Consider the following 25000-nt stretch of genomic DNA (forward strand, 5'->3'; position numbering starts at 1 on the left):
GTCTTGGAGACACAAAATGTCCTTCTTTTCTTCTACAATTGAGGGAGAACATGGGTTCCTAAAATGATGTTCCAAGCCTGCCTAAATATATATCACTGCAGATTAGACCGAAATGGTAAAAGAGATGATGATCGTGCTGTCTGTGTGTCAGCTATGTGTTTTTTCCATGTTGGAAAAATTCCATATTTAGATATTTAAGGTGTCTCTCCAAATAATGAAATAGAAGCTTAATATACTGCGCTTTGCTAAGCACCATCAGCTTTCTTTGTTGATTATATTCCGTCCACCCAGTCACCAACCTCTCTAGCTCATGGAGGGATCATGCTTCCTGACTTGTAGAACTAAAGATGCCCCCTCAATTAATTCAAGAATGCATTGTAATCTGCGTTTGCGAAATATTTCAGTGAACATATGCAGAAGGAAGTGTGGATGCCTCACTCATTCCTTCCGTGTAGGCATCTTGCACAGGGACTATTTCTTTCTTGTTTTACATTAATGAAGTCTTCACTCTTCCCACTGTTAACACCTACGCATGTACTGAACGTCTCCAAGGAGACAAGGAAACCCTTGAGTCCAGCAATGGTGAATCCTCCAATGAGGCAGCAAGCAAGAAGCAACTCCTTGAGGCATCTAAGCTTCCAGCTGTCCTCCTGCAGGCATTAATTTCCTTCTGGCTCCTACAGGCAGGCTTTCTCCTTTGCATCTGAAATGTTGGTGAGTGCTTCAGGTTTCTCAGAATGAGCTGGGTGGGGAAACACTACATGACTCTGTTCTTTTCCCCAATCTCCTATTTATGTCACCAGGCTACTTTCTCACAATTTCAAATGTATTTCCAACTCTGATACTGCCACTGCTGACTCATTTTACAGCTTTCCCTCTTCAGTGTTTCTTAAATCCAGCCATTGCTGACGTTTCACATGGGTTCTCTTTTTTGCTGTTTTCTAACTTCCCATTAGATATTAATAAAGGAACCTTGAATTGCCAGATATTCAGGATGCTACTTTCTGCTGCAACATATTGCCATATGTGGGCAACTTGTTTGAAGGATGGGGCCTATTTTCATCACTCTGTGGACATGTAGCAGAAAATTGTAGCTTCTCTGTTAGTTTCTTCAAGTGATACTTTCTTTTGTCAGAAAGCTATTTTTTTTTTCACACAACACACAGTTAACTTAAGGTGTTACTTGGCACAAGATATAGTGATGATCAATTGCTTAGATGGCTTGAAAAAAAGGGAAGACTATCAATAGCTATTAGCTAGGATAACTACAAATAGACATGTAATATTCAAAGGCATCGTACTTCTGACTTCCAAATGCTAAGGACAGACATGGCTGTTTCCATCTCATACTTGTTTAGGAATTTACCAGGTACACTGGGCTGAACATTGATGGAAACAGACTAAGGGCACAATCCTAGGCATGTTAAGCAGAAAAAAGTCCCACAACTCTGCCCAGAGAGCTTCGGCTATTGGGCGATGTAGAAATGTAATAAATACATAAATGTAACTCCCAACATGCCACAGCCAGCCATGGAGGGAGTTGTAGGGCTTTTTTTTCTGTCTAAACATGCTTAGGATTGCACCCTAAATAAACACTTCGTCTGGAACCATAAAGGCAATGCTTGTTACCTTATAATCTAATGCTCTAGCAATCTGGGGCTGGTTTTACCATTGAAAAGGCAGGGCCAGTTTCAACGCACTTTACTTTAATATCCAGATGCATTAAAGGTGATAGGAAATAACAAGGCCAATAATCTCATTGACATCATGGGCAGAGGCCCCTGACTGAAGCTCCATATTTATTGTCCAGCTTCAGTGTCAAGAATTAATGAAGGTTTAATCGTTCAGACTACAGGAGATCCTGGGCAGTATCCAGTACTGTCCCTGTGCCTGCGCTGATTGTGTTGCACCAGTTTGGCCCACTGGTGCAATACAATCAGCACAACAGGAAGCTAGCACTTCCTAGAGCAACACAGGAAACAAGCCAAAACTCTAGTTTTCAGAATAGGACAAATCAGTGGAGCACCCTTCCACGAGCTCTGTTGACCTGATCTGTTCTGGAAATGAACATTTCAGTTTGTTTCTGGTTGCTTTAAGAAGCGCAGGCTTTCCATTACACTGGCAATGGGTCCCACTTGCACATGGGCACAATTGGATACTGCCCTCTGTATTCAGGTAACCATAGGATTTCCCAGTTCAGATATTTACCTCTCCCAGTAATGAAAAGACAGGAAAAGGCATGGCAGGAAAGAAGAATGTGAGCCAGTATGAGCCTGAGGTCAGCTTCTGGTCTCCCTGGAGAGAATCCCAGGAGGGAAGGTAATGTATGAATAGAATCTAAGGTAACTACTCTTCTGCAGTGTGTGTCTTCATCAGGGAGGAATAAAACATGATTGCATAATTTATTTATTTTTTTCCCTCTGGGGGATGTTACTCTTGTATCCTTTGAGAGGGCTTCAAAAGGAGGCTGGGATGTTGGCCATTGATGACTCATTAGACTGTAAAACAGCCAAGGCTATGTTCTCACCAACAAATACCTTCTTTTGTCTGCTCCTGCCTCAGAAGCTGTGATTTCTTACATCAAATTGTAAAACCACCTTATACCCAATCTGGTGAACTGATACCCTCTACTGTGAAAGTTCCAGTCCAGACAGGGACAGAGTGTGGAACCCTATAAGTATTAGTAAAAGCAATTTATTAGCACAAACAGTCAACTAGGATCAGTTTGGCCATTGGTTGTGTGCTGAGTTGAGGGGTCATTATTACCATATGAACATCTTAGCTTTGATTTTCTACTGTTTATATAACTGTCGTTGTGCCACTGCTGTGGGCCAGTGACAATGCAATATTTCAGAGTTTCTTTGGTGATGTTGCAGATCTGGGATGGGGGATGACTTTCCCTGCTAGTAGACCCCTTATTTACAAGAGTTCCTTCCTCCCAAAGAATTACAATAGGCTGCCACCAGTCAGATTGAACCTTCTGACACACCTTAGTCTGTCCAGCTGCCTGGAGAGTTCTAAACCTTTCTGCCAAGGACCCCTCCCTTCAGCCCAGGTCTCAGAAAAACATACAAAGAATAGCGTTTTGAATTTTGTTGCCCAAAACTCAGAAATGCAGAACGTAACAAAACTGTGTGAAAATCCTTTGAACACGAGGGGTAGCTTTGCAACCATGGGGTCCTTCATGTGGGGAATTGTTTGGTGAGAAATTTCCATTTAAAACAACACAGCCAAATGTTCAAATATAAAGAAGGAGTTTATTTGAGGTTGGGCGGGGGGGAGAGAAGAAAAAGGGAAGAACAAAAGAAAGTAACAGCAGACATAGAATTCCAAGTAAAAATCAGTAAAGTCCATCTAATTTAGCTAGTTACATATTACCAACTTGAGTAGAGTATCAGAGCATATGCAGAGTTCTTTGTATAGAGAATAGTCTGAGAAACAGCATCTTGGCCTCCTGTTTAGCTATTGGTAGGAAGATGACAGGGAGTAAGAAAACGTTTACTTTTATGGGAATATGAGTTCAGAATTAGCTAGTCCCTGAGTGGAGACTGACTTGTTTTGTCCATTATTGTGCTATCTTCCTTTTTTATGTCAGTGATCTAGCCAACAAATCAAAGAAGTATTTATTGGCTGGACCCACCTTCCTAATGATCTTACACAAATTATTAAAGAGCTGGCTTGTTCGAGCTGGACAACCCACTGTGTGAAAGAGCTTAAGTTTGGGATATATATTGGGGAGCGCCAGGTGAGATTGGGCATATATAGGTTTCTTGGCATGATGCCAATTTACCAGACTCTCTAGGGGGCACTGTTGAGCTACCTCAGAATATAGGTTTATCACAGGTGAGTACTCCTCAGAGAACATCTACACATAAAGTAATCTAATAATTTGTGCTAGATCAAATTTATTTTCATTGTGTTGTGAACCGCCCAGAGAGCTTCAGCTATTGGACGGTATAGACAGATATATATATATTTATATATATATATATATTCTCTCATTATTTTCCCCCAGGCTCTTCAGGTAGCAAGGCAGCTTCTGTTACAGCAGCAGCAGCAGCAACAACAACAACAACAACAAGTTAGTGGGCTAAAGTCTCCTAAGAGGAATGACAAACAGCCAGCCCTCCAGGTAAGAAATTATAACAACAAAATTGTACCTGTGTCTTGTCTTGACTTTATATGATCAATTGACAAGGAAGCATGTAGTATGAATAATAGGCAAAGGTTTTTAAAAACACTCAGCGTTGCTTCTGTTGATGTCAGTTGATCAACCATGCTTGGTAGTCATGGTGGAAATGTGTCAATGCAGAGTGATTTTGAAATTGTCACCAATAATATAAATAACTTGAACAGGTATGTGGAGAAGGGTTGTAGCTCCACATCTTTTGCATGTTGAAGGTCCAAGGTTCAGTTCCTGATATCTCCAAATCAGGTTGGAGAACCTCCATCAAACATTCTAGACAGTACTGAATTAGATGGTCTAACTCAGCATAAGGCAGCTTCCTGTCTGGGCGGTCGTCATTATACATGTGAGGAAGAGCAGTTTCTGAAATGAGGGGCATCCATTCTACACCTTGGATGTATGATATTTTGAAAAATGGACAGTCATTGTGCTTCGGATAAAATACATCTGGAAGAATGTACAATCCTTTGAAACAAAGGGCATGAGAGAACCCTAATTCAGAGTTAGTGAAGCTGTTCTTGTTCAAGAACAACAACTGTGAATAAGCATGCATTTAAGTTTTTAATTGTTACAACTTTGGAGCGAGGTTTGAACATTCTGGTGAAGAGACCTGTGTCCAAAAACCATTTATTACGCATGTCAAGAAAATCTATATTTGAGATTACATCCTCAATATTTGCTTGAGCAACCTGTGCAAGGAAATCTATATGTTGTTTCACCTGCATCATTATATATCAAGTCATGGGCACATTGTCTCAGAAGAGATAGGTGTATCAACTGCTGAGCTGGTTTACATTTGGAGTAAAGATCATTAAATCATAGAATCATGGTATTAGAGGTTTGCTTAGTCAATCTGATTTGTTTTAGTACTTGTGAAGGATTGTTGCTTATTTGTCACTTTTCTTTGTAGGGGAAGTGTTAGATACATCCAGTGATGGTTGAAATTCCAGTAGTTTAATGACTGTTTCATTATCTGTAGGTAATTTCATTGAGAATGTTGCTTTAAAAAGAAATGAGAAATCTTGGCTTGGATCCTAAGATAATTGGACAGAAGGTAGTTCGCAGAAAGATAATTTCCTACCCTGCCTCCCACTACAGCAACCTGCCCCCCCAGCCTCTCCAGAAGTTTGGGTGGGTCCTCCTGAACAATGTGGGACCGGACACAGTGGGCTGTTGGAGGGGGGGAGAATTGCCCAAAATCAGTTTGAAGTTTTCCCAATATTGGGTGATTCCCCCGCTCCCACCAGCCACCAGCCTCCCACCAGCTTTCTATCCTTCAAAGTTCTTCTGACACACACACCCACACACACGCTTTGGAGAGGCTTTTCGGTGGGAGGAGGGGGACAGGAAATGTTCCTTCTTTTAGTATCTTATTTTTAGAATCCTAATCAATGTTCAGAATTTATCTTCAAAATAAGATATCTTGTATAAATGCTTGTAATAATCCTTTCCTCATAAGTTCTTTTAAAAGATCAGTGCTCAACACACATTCCAAATAGGCATTGTTTTCCCAGCTTTATTGACAGGGAGACTGGCAGATTAGGTTTTTGGCTGGTGATCACAGAAACAAATGAAATTTAGAGCATGATTAGAATTCCTAGGTCACATGATCATGCTCAACTCTGTGGTACCCCACCTTTCAGTTTACAGTAAATTGATAGTCTTTCAGAAGGAATAAATTGTCTCTGGACAACTGTGTATTTAAAAGCATTGTTGTGAAAGAACTGTTTGCCAAATCCATGCTATTTTGTTAAAACTTCCCAGAAATACGTTATTTTGGTCAAGCAATAGCAGATCCATTTGCCTTTTAATAGACTCTTCTACTGGGGACATTTTTAATGAGATATTGTGCTGGAAAGGCCCAGTGTCAGGTACTAGAAGAAGTGCTTTGTTGTGCAGATGTCTTAAGAATTGCTCCAGAGGATGAAATATGACTGTGTTGACCTTTCAGCTGTGAGCTTATTTGTCAGGATTCAAATAAGTTGAAAGGATCAAACCAAACAGTTTCCGTAGTCAGACTGGGAATTGTGTTTCAGAGGTCAACAGTGAGGGCCACGTCGCAGATTCCATAACATAGCCAATTGTTGGTACATATTAAAGTGTTGGAGCTGCTTCTGCAGTGAGAGACACAATTAAAATTCTAATTTATTAATGTATACAGAGAGCTGGTCCAACCTGTCACTCACTGATTCAAATGACTGCCCATTCTTTTTCCACCCTTGCTCCTTGAGCTTTTGCATCCTTAAACCTACTCTTGAATATAACAGACACTGTGAGCCCCAATGGCACAATAAAGATGTGTATTTTAAAAGGGCCTGAATATGGAAGAAAAATGTTAAGAAAAATATACAAATGCACACAGATCTTTTATCATTTTACTTGACAGTATGAAGTATTGAATGTCACTGTTTGCATCATTTTTGTCAATCATCAGTTATCATATTTAATCTAAAATCAATGTCATGATTTCAGATTGTTCCTAGTCTAAATAACAAATGAGGTTCTTCTGTGACTTAACAAATGAGCAAAGTTCTTTGTCCTTGTTTAATATAGCTATTATGTTAACTGGGTCTTAAAACATCAATTAATAAAGTTTTCTGACAGTATTCTTCAAAAATTCTGTCTGGAATAATTTTTTCTAGTTTAGATGCTTTAAAGATTTATACATGAGTTTAGGTCTTTATATAAATGCTTTGGTTATGTTCCCTAGCTTTGGCTCTGTCTTTTAATATTCAAGATAATGAATACATGAAAAAAATAAAAAAATACTGACATATTTGCTTGAAACATGGGAGGAGAGGTGGAATGTTATTCTAGAATGTTTGTTATGGCATATAAGCCATTTTGTTGGAGCTGCCTGCCCCTGAACTTACGCGCTAATAACCAAGGAGGATGGACCAGTTTGATAGACATGCGGAATGTTGTATATACACATACAATTTATGGTCACTAAAGCATATTGCTAAGTGAGGTCTCAGTCAGTCTCACTCTGTCTAATTTAATAGTGGCTGGGATGTGAACCAAACAGGTAAAAACTAAGGTAGAAAATCTGATCATTTCTCACATTCCTAGCAACTCACCAATAAAGTAGGCAGAGCATTACATACATCAATGCTGGTCGCTCTGTGACATCATATGTCCATTGACTTTGACACAAGAGTACAATCCAGTTTAATGTCTTCCAGTAGAATGTCTTTTTTTCCCTCTTGACCTTGACAGCTATTGTTGGAGACACATTATAGCATATTTCATATGTTTTGTGTATAAGCATTTTGTCTGAGATGTGGTGCGCTGCTAGGTTTTTTGTTGTTGTTTTTAAATACAAATACAAATGCTGTGACTCACATTTTTAAGCATAGCTAGTATACAACTTTGTCTTTTATTTGACAGGGATCTTTGCCTTCACAGCCTAATAATACAAACAAAAGAAAATTGAAAGTTTAAAGAATTGATTTTAATCGCCAGAAATTAGAAGACCATAAAAATATCAAAATCACAATGAGTAGAGAATAAAGATTAGAGCTTTTGTGCAAATATTTGCCACTCATGTCCACTTCTGTTTCACAATGTGAAATAATTGTTTTGCTGGTCTAGGTTAGCCTTAGAGATTAATATCTTCCCCTGGCTAGGATGTGTATATCTAAGAATACATCTTTCATTGATTACAATATGCACTTTTAATCATTCACTTTTGGTACTAACTTTTTTCTGTTAGTACCAAAGTATTTTACATTTTAGTTGTTGGCATATATTTATAAATTGAAAGAAAATCAAGGTACACATTTTTGCTCAAGAAAATAGAACTGTATGCATATTTTGGCAAGATTGAATTTTGCTTAAAAAATGTATCCTAGGCTCAAAAGAAAGTTGGATATCATGGCCGATAATATTTTAATAAAGGCGCTTACTCCTTGGGAGGAAAGCTATGGCAAACCTAGACAGCATAGTAAGAAGGAGAGACATCACCTTGCTGACAAAGGTCCGTATAATCAAAGCTATCGTTTTCCCAGTAGTAACATATGGCTGTGAGAGCTGGACTATAAGGAAGGCTGAGTGCCGAAGAATGGATGCTTTTGAACTGTGGTGCTGGAGAAGACTCTTACGAGTCCCCTGGACTGCAAGGAGGTCAAATCAGTCCATCCTAAAGGAAATCAACCCTGAGTGCTCATTGGAAGGACAGATACTGAAGCTGAAGATCAAATGTTTTGGCCACCTAATGCGAAGAGAAAACTCCCTGGAAAAGACCCTGATGCTGGGAAAGATTGAAGGCAAAAGGAGAAGGACAGCAGAGGATGAGATGGCTAGATAGCATCACCGATGCAATGAATATGAACTTGAGCACACTCCAGGAGAGAGCAGAGGACAGGAAGGCCTGGCATGCTATGGTCCATGAGGTCACGAAGAGTCAGGCACGACTTAACGACTAAACAACAACAATTGTTGGTGTTTTAGCTTGACCTAGATGGTGTTCCCTTGTTGGTGTTTTAGCTTGACCTAGTGGTTGGAGGCTGTTGTTCTTTTTGACCAACGAAATCCACTAAAGTGTCCTTCCTTTCATCTTGCTTCTGCAATTCCAGGGCAACTGGTAGTTGAAGCTGAGTGACCTTACTGGCAGGGAGGTGAAAGCAGCGCCTTGTCTGGCTGATGGACAGGGCCAGGCTTGTCTTCCCTTTTCCATGATGGTCTTCCTGGGAGACAGGGTCCTAAGAGGCAGGGGGTGCAATTTCTCAGTGGCCCTTCATCCCCTGGCCATTGGATGGGGCCAGAGCATGCTTCTCTCCGAGGTGGGTGGGATCTCCACAGCGACGGGTTTAGTTCACTCTCCGCTTTGCTGTGGTTTTTACTGGAGTCGAATTTGCTGTCTGGGGACACATGGGTCTCGAAAGCCTGGATTATCCCAAAGATAGCCTGGGGCAAGTCACATGGCAGTTTAACACAAATTGTTTGGGTGGCTACTGGGTGGAATCTCATCCACATCATCACTTAGAAAGCCTGTTTCCTCCCATCCACTCTTGCCTTATTCTGCCCTTTCTGCTTTCTCTGGCCAGTGTGTGTTAGCGCCTGCCTCAGCAACCTATGCCCTATTTCCCCCATTTTTTTTTATTACTGTTGCTCTAAGACCGCAGTAGTGCAATAGCAGGTATAGCTACTCCCATTCAAATGCGCTATTTCGCGATAGTACTATAGGGGTATAGCTACTCCTGTTCAAATGTGCTATTTCATTATAGTGCTATAGGGGTATGGCTACTCCCATTCAAATGTGCTATTTCGCGATAGTGTTATAGGGGTATAGCTACTGCCATTCAAATGTGCTATTTTCTGATAGGTCAATAGGGAGTATAGGTATTGCTACACAAATGCACTATTTTTCTATAGTGCAATAGGGATATCTTTTAAATGCTCAGTTGTGGGTTCCACAGTAACTACCCTGGGAACTGTGATCTTGCAGAGTATATGTATTCCTCACCCCACGATATTTTTTGGTAGTGTAAGCCTTAGCCCCTGACACGGTAACAACTTTGCCCAAGATCCATACAGTTTACAACCCATAGGCGGCTGTGGTTGATGAACCTGGAGCAATTATTTCGGGTTCACAATGCAGCGCTAATGCGCTCTTTCGACCTTGCGCTTTTATGCTTTACTTTTTTAAAAAGGTTAGAGGCTGCCCAGAGCACACCTATACTTTGTGGAGATGGCCACCAGAGTTTAGTGGCAGGCAAGGTGGAGTAAATACCATGAGTTGGTCAGTACTCTGGTGGCTAGCCACAAAATGGTGGAAACATTGGGGAAACACAGGCAGGGAAAACATTAGTGAAACACCCCTTAACAAGGGACAGTGAGGTCATGGCCAGGTGAAAGATGCACATCTGGGCAGGGTTTCAGGGTGGAAACTGATCCCATAGACCCCCAGAGCAGTTCTGATGCTGAGGAAGAACAGCATTCCATGGGAGAGGAGCTCGCTCATCTCTCACAATCACAGCAGCTGGCAGAGATTCCTCCTGCCAGCATTCCTGGGAGAGATAGTGACCCTGGCAGTGAGAGCGCGCTGGAGGGGGGCTTGCTGGACGCTCTGCGCAGACGCAGGGAGCGGCGACAGATGGAGGGCGTCGAAAGGAGGCGCTCCACTCATTTGGCACTCAAACAACGGTCGTGTCCCGAGGACCCAAGGGAAAGAGGGAGGATCTCTCCCTAGCCCATAAGTTCAGAGTCTTCCTGCGGTTCTCCTTCAAACGGGGACCAACTGCCTTACCTGGAGCTTAGGCTACTCTGCTATCTATCCCCACTGCAGTTCTTTGCTTAGTCACTAGTGATTAGTATCTGTCAGAGTCATAAAGGAATAAAGCCTTGGAAAGAATCCTCATCGTCTGTGTCCTGAGTTGGCTATTGGAGGGGACTGCAAGAGGCAGTTAGGGCGCTCCTGACACAGGGCTATCATGCTAGAGTAAATGTGCACACCACAACAGAAGCACAGACAAGCCGAATTAAGGAAAACAATCAGCAGGAAACAAGCCCACGGCTGCTGCTCCTTGTCTGACTGATAGATGGGGCCCTGTTGGTTGAATAATTTTCCTGGGAGGCAGTGGTTGTAATCTTCCAGTGCCCCTTAGTCCCCTGACTGGTGGCAGAGGTCACAGTGAGCTTCTCTTCAGCTCTTGAAGTCTCAGGGCAACTGGCAATCTGTTAGGCAGTGATCTCTTCTGGGCCCTGGGATTTCAGTGTTCAACTGGAGCACAGCCCTTCAGGAAGCAAGCTCTCCGTTCCTTTGCCACTTTCTGATATTTGGCAACTATGTTTATCTCAGCAGCTAAGAGGTGTGCGGGCAGGGATTCCCAACTTACCACTAAGAGGTGGTTCACACATAACTCTGACCAGTAGTTTAGCACTATGTGCACAAGCTAAAACAAGCCCAAAGACTTGAGCTTGTGTAATTCTCCTCCCCTCTCTCCTTGTGCAGCTAAGAGAAAGACTTTGCTACCACTTCATGTCACTTTCCAAGAATCCTGGATGTACTGTACAAACCAGAGATCATGGTTTAAAACAAACTTTGATCAGTTTCTAAACAAGCCAGTTTCAAATCAAGGTTTATATGAATCTGGCTTGTTTAACTAACCAGAAACCTTGATCTCTGGTTCATACAGACCAGATTTCTTTGAAAGACAAATTTCTTTGAAATAAAGCTAAACACTAGTAGGCCTCCTGGCCAATATTAAAAATTCAGTCAGTTTCAGTTTTTAAAGAATGAGTCTGTAATTTCAACTTTTGGCAATAAAAATACTGTGTTAAAAAACCCCTCAATAATTTGACTAGGCCCAACATTATAAATAATGTTGCTGAAAATAAAATAGCAAAAAAAAAATCTTTTAAACTCCTTTGGGTTTAAATTATTGCTTCTATTCCATTAATAAACTTAATGACAGAATGAAATACCAATATTTCATATTGCAGAAGCAACAACTGCAGTGTGAGTAGGTGTATAAACAGAAAGAATCCAAACAAAGCTTCTGGTTTTCGCAGAACATGGTCTGACAGCACATGATCCAGCCCCCTTGAAGCTAAGTAAGCCTGGGTCTGCTCAGTGCCTGGGTGGGAGGCCACTTGGGAACCCCATGTATGCCACCTTGAGTTCCATGATGGAAGAAAGGCAGGGTATAAATGTACTAAATAAATAAATAAATTCAGTGAGCAGTATCCAAGGTGATACCACCACTAATGTAACTTACATCGTTGTACTAGTATAAATGACCAATAGCGCTTGCTGACACGATGAATATCCCCAGAAAACCCATCATGCCAACAAGTGCTGTTGCCGTTCCACTAGAGGTCGTTCATGCTAGTTAAACGTAATTTAGGTTAGCAGTAGTGTCACAGTGGATACTGGCTAGTGTTACTGGCCTTGTTTCCAATTCATCGTTCTGATTCATACTAGAACTGAGTCCAGTTCCATATTAAATTGGTCCATGTCCCCCCAGTAGGAAACTGAGTAGGAGGAGGGGGAGTTTTTCCCTTGTTTATTTTCCTAAAGTAGCAGAACATTCCTGAGCAGCCTACTGCAGTATTAAAATAATGGGTTCAGTACCCTGTGTAGGGCTTCATATATAATAAAAGGGTGGAGAATCCTAGGCCCTGGAACACACCTAGATCTGGGTTACACTCTCTAGCTAGGTTGGAGTGAGGGATGAGGAGCAGCAGCAGCAGCAAGACGGTTCCTTTCTCAAGCTTAATTGTTCTGGGGCGGTAATTCCCAAACTGTATATCATGAGGAGTTGATTAAAGAATGAAAGGATTCTGTGATCCACATGGGAGGCTGCTACTGTGCTTCTGTATGAGTTATGTTTGAGCATATCTCTTAAACAACTTCTGAGGGTGGATAATTCTGCCACGTTGTTAGATTGGGAATGACTGAGCCAAATCTCACCTCAAGCTGTGATGCAGAGGTTTCCCCAGTTCAGTGACTCATGCAGATACACTGGTGTAGTCTCTTCTGGGCATAGGTAATTCTTAGTCTTCCACACTTGATGGCTGTCAGGCTAATGGGTCCAGCATGCAACTAGCTCTCAGATCATCATATTTTTGGCAAGCTACAAAAAACTGCTTTGTCAAAAGCTTGAGGGGTCCAGACCCCTTCAGATGACCCAGTTCCAACTTGTTTGATATTGTGCTTGTTGCAACAAATTGCGCTGCAGTTGGAAACTGTGGTTGCCTGGCTACATCTTGTGACCCTCCTTTTAACAGGCATTTTTTGTACAGGTAAAACACTGAGTTTATCATCATTTTAAAGTAAGGATTAGCAGGCAGATTGTGTTTATAGGGGTTGCAGGGCTACACAATGTGCCAGAACATATCTCTGGATTCATTATAAACATTATGGAAGAAGAAAACAAATGAAACATACTTGACTGGTCAGAAATGTGTAAATTGCTGACAAAATGACATATGTAATTAAGAGTGCTCCTGCCATTTTACCTTGTGGTTTACACCTACAGTGTTGAAAAAGAGAGTGACTCCCACCTCGCTAATTACCATTATCACTGAAATGGTAGGGTTTGAGTCATTAGTTCCATGTGCATTTAATTAGAGGAAGGCTGAAATTGGATTTAACTTATTACTTTTTCATGGATCACTTTCTTGTCATCACTTCAAATTGGATTGCAGCCCCAGGTAACTAATTATGAGAGCCACAGGATCAAGAGTGAAAAAAAGGTAATTAGGAATAACACAGTCGGACCCTTGCTGGTAGTCCACTTGTGCTTTGGGGGAAAAAGAGAGAGCTGTATTTTGTAGTATTATAGATTGCAGAGTTAAAGGTATGCAGTATTACTAGGAATCATGGGAGCTTGACACCACCTATAGTGGTTTATATGATGTACAGCTGGGTTGAAGATGTTGTATCGACATGGTTCCACAATCAGCCCCTTAATACCGAGATTAAACTTGTAAAAGCAACAGATTGGTTGTAGGCATGAGGCATTTCAACAATTGTATAGTCAGGGGTCTTTACATGTATGATTATATCAAAGCTGTCAAGACTCAAGACTGTTCCTAGCCATGGCGAGCAGAGTTAAATACATCAGGTTACACTTGATAATGTATCAATGAAGGTACTGATGTTTCAGAAGGATCATTCATACCAGATGGGGGGATTGTTTGCAAAATGCCGAGGTCAGGGCGCTGCAGATTCCATGTGTATGTTTGTTGATTTCTGCCTTTTATAACAGACCAAAATGCTACATTCTGCCTTCTGCAGAAAAATACTTTATTTCCATATGAAGAAGAGAATTTGGAACTACAGGTGATCTTATCATTAGCATAATCTGGGACAAGGGAGTAGGAATTCTGAGAAAAAATCTGCTTTTGATATACTTTCCAGATTTTCCACATTTTGAATCTATCCATTTCATATTTTATGTACAGTTTTAGAAAACCCCAAATGACAAATTCAGAAATACAAAGCTTTGGCTGGTTTGATCATGAGTGCATGTCCCTTAAGAAACAAATTCAGAATATATATCAGAACTAATGACAAATGTGCTCCCTGCAAATTATTTTCAACTTTAAAAACTTTATAAGGCAACTGTCCAGGCCAAGAAACAAGCTGATGTAAGTGAGAGGTGGAGTTTGTTTTATCAGGCAACTCTGAATAAAGATACAAGGCGTTTCTGGAATCCAGTTTCTAGTGGACTATGATATAGTAATGCTCCTGACTGCTTTATTCCAACAGCGATGTGGGAGAAACATTTCACTGAAATTTTTCTTGACCCTGACTGTGCAAATCTAATTGTAATTGGGAAGATAGATGATTTACCTGAGTGGCCTGATGTCCATCCAAAAGAGATCAGTAAATTAATCAGCCAACTTAAAAACAATAAGGCTCCTGGACCTGATAGTATACCTTCAAATGCATTAAAATGCAATGCGAGCTGGTGGGCTTCTTTTTTAGCCCCTTTTTTTTTTTGCTTTATGCAACAGGACAGGTCGTTTCCCACTTATTTGGTGCAAGGCAATTTTAGTCCCCATATACAAGAAGGGTGAGAGGGAGGATCCCAATAATTAACATCCCATAAGCCTCCTATCTATAACTGGGAAGATTTACACCAAATTGTTATGTAAACGTCTTCTGGATTGGATGAGAAACTTCAAAGTGATAGGAGATTAACAAATTGGTTTTACTCCTGGTTGCACAACTTGGGACCACTGTTTTGTTTTGGCCCATTTAGCTGAAAAGTATACTAAACCAAAAGGGGGCCAATTATTTTCTGCATTATTGATTTGAAATCCGCTTTTGACTCAGTTTTGAGAAATAAGCTATGGGCAAAATTAGAAATGTTGGGTATTGATAAAAGGCTTCTATATTTGATCCAAAATCTTTATCATCAGACAGAAGTTTAAATCAGATGTAATCCCAATGGTAGCCTGTCGGAACCAATAGTATCAACTAGGGGTGTAAGACAAAGCTGCGTTTTAGCTCCATTTTTGTTTAATGTTTTCCTGAGCGATTTACCTAATGCTTTGAATACTACAGATTCTCATCCTCCAAAACTGGCTGATACAAAGATCCCCATTTTACTCTATGCAGACGACGCTGTCTTAATATCACGGACCAGGGTTGGGCTCCTGCGTCTACTGGCAGCGTTCACTAGCTACTGTAAAATTAATCAGTTGAGAATTAACTATAATAAATCTAAAGTTCTGGTTTTTTCAAGACGCAGGAGGACCCTGATCCTTTGAGATAGAAAAGCTCTGGCCTGCTTAGCTTCCATCATTAGTACAGACTCAGGGCGTAAGCCCAGAGAATTGATCTTATTCCAGAGCAATTTCATCCACTCAGAGACGTAAGAGTTATTGCATATCTTATATAAATAACCTAAGGATCCAGGAATATACGAACGGATCCAAAAATATAATGCGCTAATCCAAGCTTTTGAGGTGATTGTCTGTAGGCCAGTTTCCAACAAGAGAGTGGGGGTTGTTACACATTTTGAAAGACCAAAGAAGGAGCAGATGAAAGCTGCCTGCACAGATTCTATTGAAAAATTAACAGCTTTGATCCAGATTGCAATGCCATACGTCAATTGCGTAAGTGACTTAGCCTTAAACACCCAAGTGCAGCAGAGACAAATTGACCCCCTTTGGTATAATAGAATCTTATTATTGCAGCAGCTGTATTGTTAGCTGTTGCTCTAGCCCTATCTCTCTGCAAATACCAATTGAGAGTTTAATGAAAGTATATACCCAAATATGTATAACCTGAAATTTGTTTGATACAGTTCCCATTCACAGACCATCCAAAGGTCCTCCTTTGCCAGAGGCATCAGCCTGTGGTGAGGTCCTCATGCGAATGTCAACAACATTTTCTGAACTCAGCCTCAGTGTCATTTTCTGAACTCAGCCTCAGTGTCACAACATTTTCTGCACTCAGCTGAAACAGAGTGTTTATTGTTATGTACTATTAATTTTTAATTGTACAGAACTTCAACACAAAGGAATACAAAACGGGTTTTTGAGCAGAGTGGGTTTCGTTGTTGTTTTGCAAAATGTTGATGCAGGCTGAGTTCAGAAAATGTTGTTGACATTCGCATGAGGACCTCACCACAGGCTGATGCCTCTGGCTGAGCAAAAACCATAGGCGTTGCCATGAGTTCAAACAGTTGTGAGAACTGGCCATCAGTGTCCCTAAAGCAAACCTTTTCTAGCTTTCTTTGAGGTCACAGTCATGCTACAAAGACAAACAAAGTTTTCTAAAGCCACTTATGTGTTACTGTACTGTTAATACAAGCAAATTTTAATATTACCAATTTATTCTTGGGTTCTGCTCATTATCTTGCAATAAGATGGTGTGAAACACACATGAGACTGACTAAAAGATCATCTGCAGGAGTGGTAAACTACAGTTAAACAAATTCATTTTCTTTTTTTCTTAACTTGATTTATTATTAAAGAAATCTGGAGACTTAAAACAAAAAGCTCACTTGTTCTAATAAAGAAAAGAAACGGAGACTACTAAAAGTACATCTTAAGTTGATTTAGAATTTTATTCTTGGTACTCATCTGTGGTTGAAAAGGGAAGCAACCTGAGGTCAAGTGATGTAGTGTTTCCATTTTCCATACAAATCTCACTGTGTGTGATAAAAGCATACTCATTTATTTGGGTAGTCTGTAGGAATTTCTGACAAAGTGCAGAGGTCGCTTTTCTGTCAATTTGAGTAGGCAGCATTTTTGTACTACTGATTGCTACCTCCCATTCCCTAGTTCGGCTACAAACCATAGCACTATTTTGACACATGCATCCTAGAGTGCTGAAATCTGCATCGTATTACTGCACAGCACTTGAGCCTGTCCAGTGGACAGAAAATTTCCTGAAGCCAAGGATAACAGCAGTTAGTGCAGGTGTCTTATGAACAGAAGCAGCAATGAGGAGCAGTCCAGTCCACTTGGCAAGGTGCCCAGGCAGGAAAGCCAGCTGAGATTGTAAAGGGGCAAGATTGAAGAACCATGAAACCCATGGGGATATACTTGCAAAGTTCAGTCCCTGAAGAAAATTGCCTTCTGTGATCATAAGACATCTTTGCTTTTCCTGCCAATACTGTTTGCCAAAAGGTTTAGAACCATTTATCAAATAACTAGATGAGCAAAAATAGGATAAAATCTCTCTTACAAATTCATACAGATTCCACTATGTTTACTGACATATTTTGTGCAGGAAGAGAGTGGTGAGAAGAGAGTATTTGCAATGTTCATTTATTTATTTGAGTTTCTAGAGTCAAATTCTAATTTTATTAATTATTTGAGTTTACTACCAACAGGCACACCAAAGAAGTTGGAAAAATTCACAGCTCTACAGAAATACTCAAGGACATTGGCTGTGTAAACAGGCATATCCATAGCAATGTTTGTGCACAGGGCATTTTTACATTGGCCTCAGATTTGTACACTGGCATGAGCATTCCATAAAATCTACACTAAGGCTCTGTGAAAGAGTCAAGCCAAGATAAAATATCTATACAACAGCCTGGTAAACTCATGCTCCCACGTTCTGCATGCGTGCAGGGCCAATACTGGTACACCCTACCACTGTTCCACATCGTCTGTTTTCTAGGAAGGAAAAGTGTCTCGGTATTAACTATCTTGTAGTCCCTTCCTTTCTGTTCTTGATATATTAGAGCAACAGGATACTCAGCCGGGTGGGGCATATCGGCTGCTTAATCTCTGTTACTTTTTCCAGTTTTGCAGCTGTCTATGCTGTGCCCTTACAGAACATGAGAAGAAATGAAATGGGAGCTGCTTAGAAGTTAGTCTGATGCTTTCCTCTGTTCCCACTTTCCAAGAATAGGCCCAAAGCCAGGCTGGAGCTTTTAATCCAATCTGGCTATGAGGTCAGAGATGGGAGTCCCTATTGGGCCTACTGGGGAACATTCATGAGCTGTGGGATTCCAGGCAATCATCCAGGCCTTCAGCCAGTAGAGAGAGGGGTGTGATAAAGTTTGGGAATGGGCAGTGTGAATTGTATGTGCATAAGCAATGTAATTACGGTAGTTGTGAGGTGAAGTCATACCTAGTAACTGGTTTTGTGTTGCTTAGATTTTGTTACTTAGCTGTGATATCATGGTCAAAATATTATAAACATACCACGGCTATAGCATGCTTGTGTTAAAAAATATCAGGAACTTTTATTAAGTTTGTTTTCCTTGTCATATTGTAAAAATTTATTATGTGTACTGTGTATATTAGAAACAGATTTGGGCAATTCTGTCTAAATGAAGTCATCCTGGTTATTTCCAGACTGTCTGTTTTTGGTTGTGAATAATTTTCATACATCAGATGGCAGTCATATTTAGAAGCTCTCCACATTTTAAAATAGGACGTTTTCCCTTTTGAACCTTTGTGGAATGCATCAGCCTTATATACTTAGGGATATTTCTTTATATGAGTCTTCTAACCATCTCCATATTAGAGGCTAGTGGATTAAAGTGCAACTTGAAGTAAATATAAGCTTAAGGACTGAGGAGTAATGGCACTGTGTTGTTTTTTCCCTTCTTCATTTCAGTCTTAGGCTGCAATCCTAGACGTAAGCCCCATTGAACTCAATGGGACTTACTTCTGAGTAGGCATGTGTAGAGTTGAGCTGTTAATCAGATAATATTAAACACTTGATTAAGGCTGCAATCTTTAGCACAGTTATTAGAGAGTCAAGGGCAGCAATTGCACTGCTGCAGAGTGAGTGAAATTAACATCAATGAAACAACTGAAAATGCAATTTGAAAAGTGACCTTAGGCAGTGATAAGTAACTTGGTGTTCTCCAGATATGTTGGGCTACAACTCCCATAATCCCTGCACATTTCCCATGCTGTCTGGGGTTGATGGGAGTTATAGCACAAACAACTGGAGGACACCAGTTTGCCTGCCCCTGCCTTAGATTCTGACTGTTTTATGGCTGTACTCGTGTGTGGGGGGGGGGGGGATTCACTCACAGTGATCATGGGGAAAACATGTTTGTCTGTTTTTACATTTGCTGTGCATCTGCTTTTATAAAATTTCACTTGATTTAAGTTATAACATTAGTAATATACAATCCCTAGTCTACTGAAAGTATTAGGATATAAATAGACTTTCTGTACAATAAAGACAAATATTTTGTGTCAAGATGGCATTTGTTGAAGTGTGAGTGAGGTGAAATAGATTGTTTTAATGAATGTTGAGTGAAAGCATGTAGAAACACCTAGATCTTTCATTTTGAAACAAATTAGTTGACTTGATTATGTGCAACTGTAGCACACTCAGAAAAGTACAAGACAAAAACAAAATTTAATTGAGCTATTATTTTGCATATTTTGACTCTGCTTCAGACATCCTAATCAAATTGTGTGCTGCTCAAATGATGAATGATAAATGCAGTCTACCAACGATTTTTTAAGCATTCTTTAGTTGGGGGAACCTACATCCTAATTTTAGGCAAACTAGTTGAAGAAGTACTTCTAAAATCATGGTTTGAAGTGAAATATCAAACCAATAGAACTTCCAGGAAAGCTTGTAGCTTATGTACAACATCAAAGGTGTATGCTCTGTGAAAAGGTGGCCGTATCAAGTCAATTTACAATGACCCATGTACACTTCAGTAGAACAGGGCCTCACACGCACACACACGCGCACACATACGCACACACACACGATTCAGTTTGGCATAAATATAATTAATTTTCAAGTATGTGTGTAAAGTGTTGCAATAATACATCCTTTTAAGAATGTAATAAGAATTCTATTAAGTAAATGTGACTTCAAAAATACTTATCTGTATTTATGAAAAATTAGACTAAATGCAGATAAGAAAGCATGGGAAGCGTTCTGTCAAAGCAAAACAAGTAACAGAACTTGCCCCTTTTCATGATGGTGAATTTATAAGATTTATCAAAATAGCCTCTTGGTGTAAGCAAAAACTCACTGTATTTATTAAAAGTGTATTTGTTAGATCTAAATGTTGGAATGTCTAAGAAACCTGGGATAAATAGGTTAGAAATGACTTTAGAAATGGGTTTTGAGTCCTGTCATCTGCCCTCTGGATCCTTGTTCTTCCTGGCTATTAAAAGCAGCTAGAATTTGATTTATCAGTCTGGACTTCAAAGATGGCCAGTGCCTCCTTGAGTGAAGCTGTCATTCCCACTATCCTAGAGGAGGTAGTGGTTCCATCCCTTTTAAAGATCTAAATCCAGCAGATTTGAATAATTGATGAGCTTGCCATTCTTTGACACAGTGCTGGAATGGGTGGTGATGTTTCAACCCTGGGCAGTTTTGGATGATGGATGATAGTGTATCCAAATACAGTATTTGGATGATACTGATGATTTGGATCTGTTCCAGTCTGGTTTGGTTATGGGGTCAAAGTGCCTTGGTTGCCCTAGTGGATGACTTTCTCCAAGAGAAGAACAGTGGGAGTGCAACCCTGTTGAGTCTCCTTGACCATTAAGCAGCTTTTGATCCCATCAAATATGGTATCCTTCTGAACATCCTTCCCAGAGTGAAGCTTGGAGGTATTGGGTAAAATCCAGCATCATGCAAGTAGACTTCCATTCACACAACAGGACTTTCCCATCCTCTCCTCCAACCTGCAGCCCCTCATGACCCCCCAAAATCTGCTCTGGAAGGTTAGGGCACACAGAGGGCTGCAGAGGAAAGGGAGAATCACCCCACTCCCCATTCTTCTGACAAAAGCCATTCTGTCAGTGGCAGGGGCTAATTAGATACAAGCCATGATGTCACAGTGGCTCTGATCCTTTGTCAAGGGGTGGGTCGAGAAAGTGATGTTGGGGAACCACGATTCCACCCAATGGCTGTTGGTCTTTGGGGTGTCTCAAGATTCCAACCTACCACTCATGCTTTTTAATACCTACATGTAACTACTGGGAAAGTTTATCTTGGAGGCTGAGCTGAGATGTCACCAAGATGCAGAGAAAACACAGCTCAGACTCTTGTTTCCATCTACTAATCCCAGGGAGGCAGTGGATGGATGAGGGCAAAAAAAATTGAAACTTAATCCAGAAAGGATGGAGGCACAGTTGTTAGGGAAGACTACTGAGCTGGATGAAGGTTTGCAGCTAGTTTTGGACAGCCCCCCCCCCCCCCCGAATCAGATATGCAGTTTGGAGGTGGGGTAGAAATATATTAAATAAGTTTGAGTGCAAGGTATTTGATGTACACCTGCATAAAGGAACTTTATGGAGATGCTGGTGCAGTGTCTTCTATAGTTCATATGGTATTTCCACAGTCGGTGTCAGTTCTGTAAGTCAGTTCCCTATATAATACCACCCTTATCTGAAGCTCTGCTTGAATGCACTCATAGTATTCTAGGGAAGTTATGGTCACCCCATCACTTCAGTATTAGGGCAAAATATTGAGAATGGGTGGCATAGCATGTGATGAATGGATTCATTCCTTTTGGTTCTAGCATATACTTGGCAAGGCTTACAATTCATCCTTGTTAGATTTGTAATGGTGAGATTAGGGCTTGTGATTGATCCTTTGTTTCCTGCAAAGTGCTGGATGCAACATCATTTTGTACGTTAATCTTTTGTACGTTTCAGTTGAGGCCTGAGGATGCGGACAAGGTTCTTGGCCAAGTCCGATCGACCACTTGTGTGCTTGACCTTTGCCCTTCATGGCTTATTAAATCAAATAAGGAAGGGATGTTCGTCTGGGTCCAGGAGGTTGTAAATTCCTCCTTGAGAGAGGGAGTGGTGCGGGCTGCTTTAAAAGAGGCAGTAATCAGACCACTCCTGAAAAAGCCTAACCTGGAGCTGGAGGATGTTAATAATTATAGGCCAGTGGCCAACATCCCCTTCTTGGGCAAGGTGCTTGAGCTGGTGGTTGCAGGACAACTCCAGGCACTCTTGAATGCAAAGGATCCATTATCTAGATCCATTTCAATCGGGCTTCAGGCCTGGTTTTGGAATGGAAACTGCCTTGGTCGCCCTGTGGGATGACCTCTGCCGGGAGAGGGACAGGGGGAGTGCGACCCTGTTGATTCTCCTGGACTTCTCAGCGGCTTTTGATACCATCGACCATGGTATCCTTCTGGATAGATTGTCTGGGTTGGGAGTTAGAGGCACTGCACTGCAGTGGTTCCGCTCCTACTTGGATGGCTGACTCCAGAAGATGATGCTGGGGGATTATTGCTCTGTGCCATGGCAGTTATGCCATGGGGTTCCACAGGGCTCTGTTTTATCCCCCATGCTGTTTAACATCTACATGAAACCGCTGGGGGAGGTTACCCAGAGGTGTGGGCTGAGGTGCCATCAATATGCGGATGACACCCAGTTCTACCTCTCTTTCTCATCAAACCCAGGTGAGGCAGTGGCTGTTCTGAATCAGGGCCTGGGCACGGTAATGGACTGGATGCAGACCAATAAACTGAAACTCAATCCAGATGAGACGGAGGCACTGTTAGTGGGTGGTTCGTCTGCCCGGCTAGGTGATATTCAACCTGTTCTGGGGGGGGTTGCACTCCTCCTAAAGGATCAGGTTCGTAGTTTGGGGGTGCTCTTGGATCCAGAAGTGTCACTTGAGGCACAGGTGAACTCAGTGGCACGGAGCACTTTTTATCAGCTTAGGCTGGTATACCAACTACGCCCTTATCTGGACAGAGATAGCCTAGCTACAGTTAGCCATGCTCTGGTAACTTCTCGTCTGGATTAGGTTATACGTGGGGCTGCCTTTGAAAACGGTCCAGAAACTTCAGCTGGTCCAAAATAAGGCAGCAAGATTTTTAGCAGGGACTGGCCAACGAGCTCATATTACGCCAGTACTTTTCCAGCTGCACTGGCTGCCAGTCCATTTCCGGGCCCAATTCAAAGTGCTAGTATTAACATTCAAAGTCCTTAACGGCTTGGGGCCAGGTTACCTGAAGGATCGCCTCCTCCCACATGTGCGTGCCCGGACCTTAAGATCATCTTCAGTGGCCCTTCTCTGTGAGCCCCTGCCAGAGGAAGTGAGGTGGGTGGCTACTAGGAGGAGGGCTTTTTCTGCTGTGGCACCCTGGCTGTGGAATGAGCTCCCTAGTGAGTTTCGCCTGGCACCTACATGGTATTCTTTATGGCACCAGGTGAAGACCTTTTTATTTTCCCAGGCATTTTAGCATTTTTGCTCTTTAGACTTTTAGCTTTGCTGTTTTAAATCTGTATTTTAAATCCTTGCACTGCTGCTAGGTTTTATTCTGGTTTAATTCTGTTGTATTGTTTACTGTGGTTTTAATGTTTTATATATTTTGTATTGTTTTATTGTGTGCTCTTCGGTTTTAATTTTTGAGAACTGCCCAGAGAGCTTTGGCTATTGGGCTGTATAGAAATGAAATAAATAAACAAACAAACAAACTGTACTAGAAGGTGATTTCCCAGATACCAGATTGTGATTTGGTTGTGAGAATGGCTTCAAACATTTAGGGATGCAGGAAGAATGGGGACACTGGAAAGGCAAGCATCCTATGCCATCCTGTAACACCCTAAACAGGAAAATTAGCATCTGTCCCTGTGGTGAGCTATACTTGCTCCCGAGGTGTGAATAACTTGTACATCTCACCCTGGTAGAGATGTGAAAGTTCCCTGTTGAACATGAAGAAGACATAACAAGAGGAAGTATGATGCAGTAATGCTTCCTATTCCGCCCACATCTACAGATGTCCAAATTCAAGCGGAATGGCTAACTTTTATCTAAACCTTCACTGTATCTTAAATTAATAACACTTGCTTTAGTGGGCTTTTGAAGGGGCAAGGTGGCAAATTCACATATAAAAGCAGTTAAAATAAATACCTGAAATTAGTTTCTGAATCCTGTTATTAAAAAGACCTTTTTGTTGACAACATGCTATTCCTTTGATTATTTATGTTGTTGATTGATGAAACAAAAGTTGTTTCAAAGCACCTCTAACATAATGTGGTTTATCTAGCATTCTTTTAATGTAGCACTGGCTGTGCTTAGTCTTAATGCTCGACATCTAATAAGGAGTCTCCAGCCTAATTTTTTTTAATGCAATTTACCAATTGGGGTCCCACAAAAGGCAGATTATATTTTATGGCTTATGAACAGCAGGACAGATATTTCAGAAAATCTGCAGATAGCAGTAATTTTGAAGAAAGTGCACACATGAATTAGAAAACAAAATATTTCACTGCCTACACAGCTGCATTCACAATCTTAGGACCACAATTTCATATTTGTGATGCTTACACCTGATTATCTAGAATTTAATAATGCCTAAATGAATAAAATGGAAATTAAATTCAAAAGCAGAATTAATTCTCTCTGTGAAAAACCTGTAATACCAACAGGGATGTTGGCATCAGGAATGGACAAGCCAGTTCAGGGGGAAAATAATAACCAGCCTGAACAATCAATTCTGCTCTGATCCAAACGTGAACCAACAATCATTTTATGCTTTAATAATAAGCCTTCTCAGCACTGTTGATTGAGGGATTCTCAAATGCCTTGCACACATTAACTAAAAGAGTCCTATGCATTAAGTAAGAGATGCATAGAAGTTACTTTGCCTTCCTGTGAAGAAATTCATTGGATGTTTGGTGCCACAATTGCTTAAGACAGGAAGAGTCTACATGTTAATGTGGATTGCAGAAATATCCATCCAGCTGATCCAAGCCACTCTTAACTTCAGCTTTTCCATTTATGACAGATGGAGAAGAAGTGGAATTACTGTCTTTAATTTCTCTCCTCTGTCCATCTGACCTTAATAAAATCATCAACCAAGATGTTTTTCCTTCCCAGTAGTCCTTGGTGACCAGTGTAGGTGAGTATGGATACCTTGGATTAAAATAGGA

The 25000-nt window shown here is 41.0% G+C and overlaps 1 protein-coding gene across 48 annotated transcripts in view; it reads left to right on the forward strand.

Moving 5' to 3' along the window:
• The window catches only part of FOXP1 (forkhead box P1), a 724900-nt gene that overhangs the window by 515787 nt on the left and 184113 nt on the right, over nt 1–25000 (forward strand). For all 48 annotated transcript variants that reach the window (XM_084840386.1, XM_084840360.1, XM_084840382.1 and 45 more), the window contains one exon: nt 4016–4132. In XM_084840386.1, coding sequence (XP_084696512.1) covers nt 4016–4132 — 117 coding nt within the window. The remainder of the gene's footprint in view (nt 1–4015; nt 4133–25000) is intronic.

This window comes from Heloderma suspectum, chromosome 2 (assembly GCF_057233095.1).
Source record: "Heloderma suspectum isolate Gila_16-S chromosome 2, 16-S_ref, whole genome shotgun sequence".
NCBI lineage: Eukaryota > Metazoa > Chordata > Lepidosauria > Squamata > Helodermatidae > Heloderma > Heloderma suspectum.